This window comes from Pteropus vampyrus, unplaced genomic scaffold (genome assembly GCF_000151845.1).
Source record: "Pteropus vampyrus isolate Shadow unplaced genomic scaffold, Pvam_2.0 Scaffold28, whole genome shotgun sequence".
Taxonomy (NCBI): domain Eukaryota; kingdom Metazoa; phylum Chordata; class Mammalia; order Chiroptera; family Pteropodidae; genus Pteropus; species Pteropus vampyrus.
This window is the reverse complement of record NW_011888809.1, coordinates 7,271,570-7,284,576: the sequence shown is the minus strand read 5'-3', so window position 1 is coordinate 7,284,576 and position 13,007 is coordinate 7,271,570. Positions and strand designations below refer to the sequence as shown.

The 13,007-nt window shown below is 37.5% G+C and overlaps 1 protein-coding gene across 1 annotated transcript in view; it reads right to left on the bottom strand.

The window, feature by feature from the left end:
• Nucleotides 1-440: 440 nt before the first annotated feature.
• The window catches only part of SMC6 (structural maintenance of chromosomes 6), a 58,352-nt gene continuing 45,785 nt past the window's right edge, over nucleotides 441-13,007 (bottom strand). Inside the window, exons 20-24 of the mRNA XM_023528504.1 lie at nucleotides 11,925-12,062; nucleotides 10,788-10,933; nucleotides 7,894-8,019; nucleotides 4,942-5,047; nucleotides 441-712 (exon numbers count right to left, since the gene is read on the bottom strand). Coding sequence (XP_023384272.1) covers nucleotides 533-712; nucleotides 4,942-5,047; nucleotides 7,894-8,019; nucleotides 10,788-10,933; nucleotides 11,925-12,062 — 696 coding nt within the window. The 3' untranslated portion in view covers nucleotides 441-532. The remainder of the gene's footprint in view (nucleotides 713-4,941; nucleotides 5,048-7,893; nucleotides 8,020-10,787; nucleotides 10,934-11,924; nucleotides 12,063-13,007) is intronic.

Here is a 13,007-nt window from a genome sequence, read left to right as displayed (position 1 = left end):
CACTCGTTTCCTTTGGATTGGTTCTCAGAACTTGGGTACATTTTTCTAAACAATTTCAATGGGGGCAAAATGCCATTCTGAGGCCCAAAAAGGACAAATACTTTGCCCACAGTCCTGTGGGTAACTGGCGGCAGAGACAGGTCTCCATCTCAGGTTTTTTAACTTCCAAGTCAAACGTTCCTACTCCCTGGTGTTATAAACGCTGCTCTTTGCAAAGTGGCTGTGAAGAAAGAGGGAGAACAAATAGCAGCCAGAGTTCATCAAGCAAGGGGGGGGTGAACTGGTTTTAATTTCTTGTTAGCACAGAAGATGGACGTGGACTGGGGATGAGGCTGAGGAGAGTCCACCCGGCGGAGGGTACAGGCACCCCCGACCGGAAGGAGGATGATGCCAGGACAGGTCGGCACGGGGTGTCTCCTCACCACTTACCACACTTTAAAGTGTCCGGGCAGGATCTTTCATTATCGATAAAACTAAAGAAAGAACTGCTTCCTTTCAAAATACACACCCGCCCTCCCCCCTACCAAAAACATTAAGAGATTTTAAAATTTAACCCTACCATGTACACATCAAACTCATCCAGGCATCTGAAAGGAGATTCAGCAATGGACCACAGAGAAAGGATGAAGCAAACTGTGGAAAAAGAGCGTTCACCTCCAGATAAGGCTCTCATGTCATTGAAAGCAGCTTTGTTTCCCTCTCCAGGCTGAACCTTGAATGAGTTAACAAAAAACGTATAGAAAGAGTCACATTAAATTCTTTACAAAAAAGGTTGGTTAACATCAGAAACAACAGGTTCAGAGTTTTAAAAAAAGAGGTAATAAAACGTGGAAGAAACATCTATTCCATTTAAAATATAAAATGGTGAGGTATGCAACAGTGGTTTTTGTTTTACTGTGAGAGAATCAAATTGAAAACATTTACTCACCATAATGTACTGGATCTAATGTAACAAAATTCCAAAGGTTTAATAATACAAAATTAGCGGTCAAAAATTCATAGTTTGAATTAGTCCTCCTGAAGTAGCTATAATTTTCCCCGCTTTAGCTTTGCTGAGAAAAATTGACATATAACAACTGTGGAAGTTTAAGGTGTACAACGTGATGATTTGATATACGAATATGTTGTGAAACGATTACCAAAATAAGGTTAGTTAGCACAGCCATCACTTCATAGTTACCCTTGTGTGTGTGTGGTGAGAATTTCTGAGATCTACTCTCTGAGCAACTTTCAAGTACACGATACAGTATATACTGTTAAATACAGTCACTGCTCTAACTGGCATGAAAACAGACACACAGACCAATGAAACAGAATCGAGAGCCCAGAAATAAACCCGTGCATATGTGGTCAACTACTATTTGACAAAGGAGCCAAGAATATATATCACGGGGAAAAGATAGTCTCTTTCAATAACTGGTGCTGGGAGAACTGGATATTCACATGCAAAAGAATAAAACTGGACTCTTATCTTATACCACTCACAAAAACTAACACAAAATTAATAGGAGACCTGAAACCATAAAACTTCTAGAAGAACACAGAGGGAAGAGTGTACTCATCTTACACAGCTTATACCCTCCGACCACCTTTGCCCATTTCTCCCACACCCCGAAGTCTGGCAACTACCATGCTACCCTGTTTCCGACAGTTTGGCCTTTTAGATGCCACATGTAAGTGAGATTACACAGTATTTGTCTGACTTAGTTCACTTAGCGTAAAGCCCTCAGGGTTCATCCATGTTGTCACAATGACAGGATTTCCTATTGCACTGTGTTTGACTGTACTTGTGTATATATCGCATTTTCTTTCAACCATTCATCTGTCAACGGACACTTAGGTTGTTTCCATGTCTTGGCCACTGTAAATAATGCTGGAATGAACATGGAGGTGCAGATATCTCTTGACACAGTGGTTTCATTTCCTTCAGATATATACCAAGAAGCAGAATTGGTAGTTCTATTTTTAACCTGAGGAACCTTATATTGTTTTCCATAAGGGTTACACCAGGGTGTCCATTTCTCCACATGCTCGCCAACACTTGTTATTTCTTGTCCTTCTGATGGCAGGCGCTCTAACGGGTGTGAGGTGACATCGCACTGTGGTTTTGATTTGCATTACCCTGATTACGGATGTCGGGTATCTTTTTGTGTACCTGTTGGACATCTTTACTTCTTCTTTAGGAAAATGTCTATTCTGGTTATTGGCCAATTTTTAAACTGGATATGTTTTTGCTATTGAGTTGTATGAGTTCCTTATATATTTTGGATATTAATCTCTTATCAGATATATGGTTTGCAAATATCTTCTCCCACTCTGTAAGCTGTTTTTGTTTCTTTCGCTGTGCAGAAGCGTTTTAGTTTGACGTAGTTCCACTTTGCTCATTTTTGCTTTGGTGGCTTGTCCTTTTAGTGTCACATCCAAAAAAATCACTGACAAGACCAATATCAAGGAGCTTTTTCCTCGTGTTTTCCTTTAGGAGAGTCCAAACTATGTTACAAATCCATAACGATCAATAAGTGCAATGCCTCCAGCTTTGTTCTTTTTTGTAAAGGTTGCTTTGGCTATCTGGGGTCTTTTCTGGTTCCATATGAATTTCAGGATTGTTTTTTCTTTTTCTGTGAACAATGCCATTGGAATCTAGACAGAAACTGTACCGAATCTATAGATGGCTTTGAGTAACATAGACATTTTAACAATACAGTTCTTCTGATCCATGAACACAGGAAATCTTTCTATTTATTTGTGGTTTCTTCAATTTCTTTCATCAATGTATCATAGTTTTCCATATACAGATCTTACAACTTCTTGGTTAAATTTATTCTATTTTATCGTTTTTGATTCTACTGTAAATGGGAGGGTTTTTTTTTTTTTCAAACATTTATAAATGCCAATATAATCTTTTGTTGCTTGAATTACAGTGACATCTGGTGGTTAAACTGCTTTACAAGTAATTATTGAATGTCAAAAAGACACAGGACCAATTTAAATAGGTTCATACCAGCCAAAGAATATAGCAGCAATGAACTGAAATTCACAAAATCTCTTCAGAAAAAATTCCCTTTAACAAGGGTCCATGGGGACAATAAAAAACAATATAAAAGCAATTAATGAAATGAATAGCAAACCAACTGGTTTTACATCATTAAGTTTTATAACACATGTTTTAGCAGACACATAGCTTCACAAATTTTCCAAACCACTATTTGAAAAAGTATGTAGCTCTTAAGTAAACTTTCATGTATTTTTTAATCTTTTAAGGGTTATGAAAAATTCTAATTTAAGCATACAATGAAATTTTATATTTATCATCTGTAAGCCTGAATCCTCTATGAAAATCCAAAAGAAAAAGCAACATTAACAGAAACAGTAAAAAGCCAAACCAAACCAACCAACTAACCAAATAAAAACCCCATATGAAAGTAAGAACTAAGTAACAGGATGCAATCTTTTGCTCCAAATCTGCATTTTGTATCAATCTAATGAATGAAGCCCTAGATGAATTGTGAAGATCTAAATTTTACTCCTTATTTTACTAAGTTACCATGGGACTTCAGTTCAGTTTCATTTTTTGATAAATGAAGACTAGAAACTAGATCTTAAACAATAATATTCTTTTGAATAACAGGGATGATGTTAGAAAATCTACCTTCAGTTGTCTTATATAGTTAGTTCTGGGGATAAATTACCCAAACACTCCTATACTGTCTTTTTTTTTTTCTTCATTTTTATTAGAGTATAAATTATATACAGTAAGGAACACAAAGCTTAAATGTTCAGCTCGAATAGTTTTTACACACAGACACACAGACACACACACACACTCACACACAGAGTGTGACCATTACTCAGATCAGACAGAACACTTCCAGCATCTCAGCAGATTCTCTGTGTTCTCTACAAGTCACTATTAACCACAAGAAGGTAACCAGTATTTTGACTTTAATCACATGGATGAATTTTACCAGTTTTTGAAAAGAGTGGAACTGCTTAAGAGCCACTGCCAGACGGGTGTCCAAGCTAGTGCCACCAAATTACACTCCCTCTAGCAACATAGGAGGGTCTGGACCCACCCCGCACCAACACAAGGCGTCATCCGTCTTGTTCATCTTAGTCACACTAGTAGCAATATGATCGTAACTTATGGTATAAAGTTGTATTTCTCCAATGACTAATGACGCTGAATACATTTTCATGTACTTATTTGCCATTTGGATACTTAAATTTATGAAGTTCCTGTTTAAGCTTTTTGATAATTTTTAAATGTGATGTCGTTCTTCTTCTTAATTATTATTCCTTAAACATTTCAGATGAGTCCTTTCTTAAAAAATGTATTCCAAATTATTAGTTATTCGAAGTATTAATCTAGAAGTATAAATTTATGGCAACTAAGAGCAGTAAGCAATTATTTGAAAAATTTACTCCAATTACTTAGGGTGAGTCGTTGCTCCTGATCTCCTGACTATAAAATTTTAATGCTATATCCCACACTCCCTCTTTCGACGCGTGTAACTATGGAAGAATCCATAAACATAGACTCTACAAAGCTGAATGTGGTAGTTTTCTCCACCCAAAAAAGGAGAGATCTAGACATCCTCAGAAATAAGCAGTACACAATTACATGGGGTAAAATATTCTTTGAGAAATCCTTTCTTGGTTTCCTATAGTGTGAGACCAGAGGATATGGACCTTCTATAATGTCCCACATAATTTAAAAAAGAAACCAGTGGAGTAGAAAGAGAAGGTAGACACTTGTCACTGAAATAAAATTCCTAATTTGCATCATAAGAAAATAATGTGGTTGTCTGGGGGTAAAGATATTTTTAGAAATACATATACAATTGCAGCTTTAGCCGGTAAGGTCAATTTAACTTTCAACACTTTGGCAAAGTATCCATTAATTCTCCAAATAATTACCATGCAAAGAATTGAGATACTTACTGATATAGTAAGAGTTTCATTCTTGTGGTCAAAATTCATTTTTCCACAATAGGCCCGCTGAGATAACAAGTTGTCAAAGTACAATTTGCATCGTAAAGTCAAACACCTTGAAATAAAGAAAATGGGTATATTTAAAAGAATATACAGATACAGAAGTGTATATTCAGCGTGGTCTTTAAACTAGCATGTAAGACCAGACAGAAATATGCCAAAATGTTAACACTGGTTGGAACATAGTTGGAAATTTAGGTGATTTTTCCCCCTTCTTTTTATTCCATTTTTGTCTCCACGTTTTTACCACAAACATCTATAAAATGAAAATGTCACCTCGCATTTAATATATCCCATTACATTACATGTATCAATTCATCAACTATTTTATATAAGGTGTCACAGTAATACAGAAGAGATTAATCTTGTCCTTAAAAGGATTAAACTCTAATAGTTAAGATAGTGGATAAAAGACTTATTCATTTGCCTGTCTCTCTCAACTTTATAGTATAGCAAAAGGGTAAGTGAAACCTCTTAACCATTTTGTATCGTAATACCTGACACCCCACCTGGCGCAGTGCGAACCCCACCATGCCTTCCCCATTTCTCAGAAGGGACTCTGCTGTAAGGAAGACCTTTCCTTCTTCTTCAATCACTTACTTATCCACCTTTCTATTTATCAGGATGGGACCATAGATTCTCATTTTTGTCACTGGGTTACCATCTATTCCTGTCTTTATTTATTTTGGTCCTCAAATTGTCCCTCGTTTTGCCAATGGGAGCCCCTTCAGAAGCCTCCTACATCCTCTCATCATAGCTCTACATCTGTTTTGAGCACTTCCGTGCTTTCTGGCAGAGCAAGAGGATCACCTGCACCTTCCCCGCCCGGCTCTGGAACCGGCCACTTCTCCAAGGAGCCTTGATGCCTTCTGGGTGGAGAATGGTTTTTAGAAAATAAGATCTGGCTGACAGGTGACTGGCTATTTTTCTAAACATTTTTGCTCTTTCATGAGTCTAAGGCTCATTTCCTCAGAGTAACTACCATTTTATTCTTTTCTCTCCCAATTTCCTTCTTAAACTGCATTAAATTTCCACACTAGAAAATACTGATAGCTTGAGCTTTCTTTTGTGCCACAGCAACCACTGTCAGCTGGTTTCCGGAATTTTCTGTTAATTTTTTTTCTTTCAATACCGATGTGTATTCTTCAGTTGCTTCCATTCATGACACGTCTAAAAGAGACTTTGACTTTCCTCATAAAATGGCAAGGTTCTCCAGTGTAAAGAGATAAACAATTTTTAAAATTCTTACTCTACTTCTAAGATTGGGTAAGCAACATAAAACATGTCAGTGACGAAGAAACGTATCAAGCTAATAAACTATAAAACAAATACTTTTACGGAAAATATTTTAAATACAAATTTTCTGGATAACAAAATTTTTAGTATTAAAACAAATCCTACTGTTTCTGGAAAAGATGTAGTAATACGCACTGGATTTACCCTTCTGCAACTGATCTACAAAAGACGGGGAACAAACGAATTGAGCCCGATGGATGCCCCAAATCACTGCTCATGGGAAGAGGAAAGGGGAGCGGAAACCTCGGTGGAGCCTGAGGTCTCTGTGTCTGAGGAGACAGAGCCAGGAGCCTGGGAGGCCAAAGAACCTCCGGCTCCCACAGCAGAGTCTGGAGCAGAGAGCGCAGCGCAGGGAGAACACGAGGGCCTCCAGCCGAGCACCGTGGGCATCCGTGTGCGTGGTACCCACGGCTGGGGAGAGGGACACCTGCGAGCAGCAGCAGCAGCAACAGCTCCCGAAGCTCACCGAGAGCCAGGGACAGTTCCCGTTCCCACCGGCAAGAGTGGAAACCCTGACAAGGTACAGGGATCACAGCAGTTCGCAGAGAGCACAGCTCACAGGCAGGGGGGACCCGGCGCTCCACTGCCCGCTGCGCTGGTCCCGCCCCATAAAGCTTAAAATTAGCAGCCTTAAAAGGATAAAAATGAATCCTATGTCAATCCTAATAACATGCTTGTAAAACTGAAACACACACTTCAAAAACTAACCTGCGGTTTCCTTATGTAATATGGTCAAACGTGCGAAGTCTGTTTTTCTTTATGGCTTTATCTGAATTACCCCATATATACTAGAGCAAGATGTATTTTTTTTTTTTATTTCTGTGGCCTTATATTGTAGAGTTTTGGATATAAAGACAAGTAGAAAGCATGTTACTGAGGGAGTGCCTCTGGGGAAAAGAGGTTAAAGGACAAGACTAGGGCTGTGTGAGATTCAAACACATCCCGGGCCATCCCTACCTGTCAACTGTCATCTATTTCTGTTGCTTGTGATTTCTGTTGGGGTCAGTTTATCCCTGTGAGTCTGTCCATTTCTGGGTACGTTAATAATATCGTTTTCCTAACTCTGTGTCCATGCACGCAACCGATATATATCAAGTTTCCACTCTATTTCAGGTACGTAGGAGGCACCGGAGACACAGCAGTAAATGAAACGGAGATTCTGCATCCATGGAGCTACACCATTCCTGCTGGGCATGGTGAATCAACCAAGATGCTGCCTCAGCAAGTCCTGTCACAAACGTGGATCCCTTACAAATATGGAATGTCCAAAAATGACACAGGCCGTTTCAGAACCAATGAGCTCCCTTTCAAAGGACCTATATAAACAGACAACAACCATCCATGTATGAATGACCTACTGAAGGATATCTAATGGAGTGGAAAACTTGGACAAGCCTGCTGTAAAAGTCCTTTCAAATCCAGAACTCTGATTAGATTTGAGGGCTGCAAGTACTAGGTGATGAGGCAAGCACTGGCAGCTTCCTCTCTAACCAATCAGGTAAAGTTATTTTAATCTAAATTTTGTATTTATTAAGGAAGGGATAAGTGAACACAAAGCAAAAGCAAAAATGTGTAATAGGCGGTAATATTTTTTAATGCACTTACCTTCTAAATTGTTGGTATGTTTTGTATCTATGGGTCATTATTTCTTCCAATAATTTAATAAACCTTTTTAAAGTCTTTACTTTATTATCCAGATCAAGATAAGTTTCTCTGGCTTCTTGGTACTGCCTATTTTATGAACAAAATATTAAGTAAATAAATGCCATTCAAAGAGCACAGGAAAAGTAAAATCTCAAGTAAATGCAATGGGGAAGAACAGGGAGCCCAGGGGGTGCCTAGGGGGCCCAGCATGAGCAAAATCCACAAATCTCCAAGCAAAATACACCGCCAGGATGAGCATGCCGCCCAGACTGGGAAGAGCTGTTAGCATGCGGGGAGGGGGCAGGAACAAAGTCCAACCCTAGAGAAGGCAGAGAAGGTGCCCGCCGGTGGGGGTGGGCAGAGGTGGCAGATCTCAGAGAATGCCAGCAAATATATACCCTCCAAAAGGAAAGGGATCAAACTGGAAGGCAAGAAATGTTTCTCTCAGTGACAGATGCCAACACGGGAACAGAGGAACGTGGGGTGAGCATGAGGATTCCTCCTGCTCCCCAACCCTGGCTGAACAAAACAAAGTCAAGAGGCGGGAAGGCATGGCTCCTCAGAAGTGCTGACGGTGGCAATGGCTGTAGCTGTAGAAAGGGAGAGAAAGTTCCTGACAAAATATGAAAGGCAGAACCAGCCAAGGCTCCCATAGCTGCCCGTCCCAACCTCCTTCAAATGCCCAGTCCAAGAAAATCCAACTAATTAAAAAACGAGTAACAAAACAGGCACACGCATAGTATCCATACAGAGATATTTATAGGGGGGGAAAAAAAAGAGTTGGAAAATAAAGACCAGAAAAACTCCCCCTAAAGACAAAGAAAACTTATTAGAACAATGACATCACGAAGCAGATAAAAACTGTAGCTGAACACCGTAGATTAAAACATGAGATAAGTGCTACCAGGAAGGAATATCTCAAAGCTGAAATAAAAGAACTGAAAGAATAGACAGGTAAACAACAGAAGGAGATAATCAGACAAGAGGAGGAGGTGAAGTGAGACTGTGCGGTACTCAAGGTGGGGGGCGGTTAGAAAAAAAAAGGCAAGACACAATGAGAAGATGATGTATGGGGCAAACACACAACACAGAAAACTACTAAAAACATACTGACAGACATAGAGAACAGAAATGAGAAAAGCAAACAAATTCCAAGGAAAAAACAGATAAAATGGTTAGCCAAAATACCTAGAGAAGAAAAAGGATACCTAACGTATGTATTAATAAAGACCTCAAAAAGAAAACTAAACAACAGAATAGAAAATATTTAAAAGTAAAAGCCAAGAAAACATCTGAGAAAGAAGACAAATCTACATACTGAAAAAAGCACAGTGTATACCACGAATCTGATATTCTAGACAGGTTATAGGACTTAACAGATGAGCACTACCATAAACAGATACTCAAGAGACAGGAATTTATATTAGGCTAACTATTCAAATTCAAAGTTAAAGACAGTTTTGAACATGCAAAATTACAAAAAAATATTATTCATATAGCCATTCTTAAGGAAAAAATTAGAGGGCGAACAACTTTTCAAGTAGCTGCATAGCCATTTGTAAAAAAATACATTTCTCGCACTGAAAATATTCACAGAAAAATTAAAAAGTACATAAGAAGTTCACAGAAAAAAGAAATAAATGGTTCTCCAGACAAGAAAAAGGGTTCAACCACACTTAATATAAATGAAATGCAAATTCAAATTACACTGAGGTATATGCTTTTTTGGGGGGGAAAGCTATCTGTCAGCAAAAGATATAAGATGATCGCAGATCGTTTAGGCTGTGGAGAAACGAGCATCTGACACAGTGCTGATGGGACACAAAATTAATACAAGACAAGAAAGGGGAGTCTGTCAAAATGAAGTTTTTCCTTAAAAAAAAAAAACCTGAATACATATAAAATGACACATGTACAAAATTATTTATTACATACCACCATTTATAATAGCAAAAGATTCAATTAAAATTCAACTATCCATCCACAGGTGATGGTTAAATACCATAAAACTTTAAAAACAATGAGAAAATGTTTATGTGCTAATATAAAAAGATCTCCAGAATATATCATTAAATCAAAGAAAGCAATGTGTAAATGTTTCTACATTATGCTTTTTGTATCTATGAGGATAAAAATAACATATGCTCATATTACTACTTTGCATTTACAAACAGAAACACTGAAAGCATATTTAATAAATTAATTTGATAAAAGGAAAGAAAAATAATGGAGATGAGAATAAAGAGGAAATAGAACTTTTGATTGTATGCCTTTTTATACTGTATTTTTAAAACAATGAGGTATTATCTATTTTAAGGAGAAACTTCTCTTACTATTTTTGCTCTCCAATGTTTTCGAAAATAGAATTGAGATGATCCGTCCCCAGCCTTTAATAGGAAAAGTTCCTATTAAGGAGGTAGCAGAACTGCAATTCGAACCGATACTCTTGCTTCAGATCCTGTGCTCTAGCTATACTAGAGCTTCTATGTTTACCAGTAATATAAAAATATCCATTTCACGGAGATCTCACTTATGTGAAATGTTTTTTCCATCTTGCTGTATACGTAAGAGGCTGCTGTTTTGATCTGTGTTTCTTTGATTACTTGTGAAGCTGAACATTTTCATGTCTATAGATATCTTACAGGTATAAAAATGACATGTTAAAATGTCATTCTGTAATGAGTTATGTAATAATTCATAAGAAAAAAGTTCATTATTAATAATACACCTCTGAAAGACGAGTTTACATATAACTATATGCCACAGCAACACTTTACCCAAATTTTAGGTTGTAAACATTGTCCTGATCACATCTATTGTAACATCGTAAGGAGGAAAAGCCACCGACCACATACCTCATTATTTCCTCTCGATCTCCGTGACTCGCATGTTCTGCCTGAATCTTTTGTCTTAATCTGTTAATTTCTTTGTCTAGAATTGATGCAGATTTTTGTACTTCTATCCTTTCTGGGCAGATCTGTCTTGCTTGTGACATTTTCTCCTAAGGTAACACAGATGTTTAATATCTTTAAAACTCTTCTTTGATAGAACAATTCATTGTACTACCAGTGCCAAATTTGCGAAGTAAAATTATAAACGCATGTTTACGAAATATATTTTAATTACATTTAGTATCAATATAAGTTTTATATTGTGAATACAGTCCAGAGTTATTAATCTTCAAGAGAAAATTACATTTCTGTGTATGACTTTAATAGTTTGTAAGACCTCCCTCCGTAACTTCCTAGTAAAACAAATTTCAAGCAGCAATGATAAAAAGTTTGGCACCCAGGGCTGAGGTCAGACACAGCTTTCTGTGTGTTCTAAGATGGACTCTGAACACCAAATAGTACTGAAAACACAAACACTAGGACCCTCGTACTAGTAAAATATTAAAAAACTCAAAGCACTTTTACACATAGTACTTATTTTATATTCACCATACTCCATATATTGTCTTGAACATGTAAGGCAACAGATTACAGAGTTTAAATAAGTTACTAAAACATATAAAAGCAAAGTTGGAACCCATCTCTTCTAGGTAGACTAATGCTGCCTTCAACTTAATTCTCCAAAAACAGGGCTGCTGCTTACAGCTGTCAACGAGGTTGCTGAGTGAGCAGAAGCTGAATCCCAGCCCAGTGCCCATCCAAGCTACGCAGAGGCAGGGATGGTTTTTCTGACATACAGCTCTCTGCTTGCCAAGGCAGGCATTTAAGAAGCTATACTAGCTGAGCAGGAGAGCCACTTTCCAAACCACGCAGAGACACGGGTGCGACTGCCTAGCCCTGCTTACAGCCCTCCTCACGTGGGTGCTTAAGTTCCCGCACTCTGAGAGAGCCCTAGTCTCTTCCTCTCCCGATTCGCCAATAGTTGTTACTCCGTATGAAACAGGTATTCATCAGACAGCCTGTCTATGTTAAGGAAAACACACTTTAAAAATCATGACTAAGGCTAGGAACAAAAGCATCAAAGGGAAAATGGTGGATAACCTCTAGTTCTTTTTCTTTCATATCCAGTTCTCGTTTCTTTTTATTTAAAGTATCCAAGTGTTCTTTTTGCTTTTCTTCGTAATGCCGCTTCCCTCGTTTTTGGTTATCCACTTCCGAATCGGCAAGGTTTAATTCATCCTGTTTGAATAAAGCCAAAATAATCTCTAAAGACTTAAAAAAAAAAATTACATAGCTATAAAACTGACAACCCCAACCGACAACCCCATAAGGTGGACAGAATTATGCTGTTTCGAGATTTGTTTGAGTTCACATCCAGATGTGTCTGAAGAGGAGTTGGCCCCAATCAGGAAGTCAAATTATTATATTCAAATTCTTCTATGAAGTCTCCATACATTATGATGCTTTCAAGTTTATTTGGGTCAACACGGTAGTTTTGTGGGAAGCCACAATAGCCTGAAAGGACTTAAAGGAGGCATAGCTTGGTGAAAGATTTTAGAAGATGATACATGTACATAGCCGCTCATCATGGTGGCTTTCTCAAAAAATGATCTACAAATCGACTATATTATAGTCAATTTGGACATTTTAAAAAATATGTAAATTTCCAGACTTCACCTCTGGTGATTTTATTTTAAGTCTGGAATCCCTGAATCTCAAATTTTAAAATGGCTCTTGATTTAAGAACCACCAAAATAAGTTTAGACTATCAGAGTTTGTTCATTTGGTTTAACATACAAAGATCTATACACAAATGTTTACAGCAGATATATATTTATTATAACAGCTCCAAACTGGAAACCCGTATGTCTATTAACAGGTAAGTGAATAAACAAACTGCTATATCAAACACGATGGAACATGACTCAATAAAAATGAATTACTGTTTCGTGTAAAACTATGGATGAATTCCATAATAAAAAATAACTTATTCTATTCATATACTTTTTCTTTCAAAACACAGCATATACATTTATATTTTAAATGTATTTTAAATACATTACATAGTGTTAGGTTCTGAAAAAGGCCAAACTAAAAAAAAAGCAAGAGTACATAATGTGCGATTCCATCATATATAATTCTAGAAAATGTGTGAACTATAGTAAGAGAAAGCAGACTGACGGG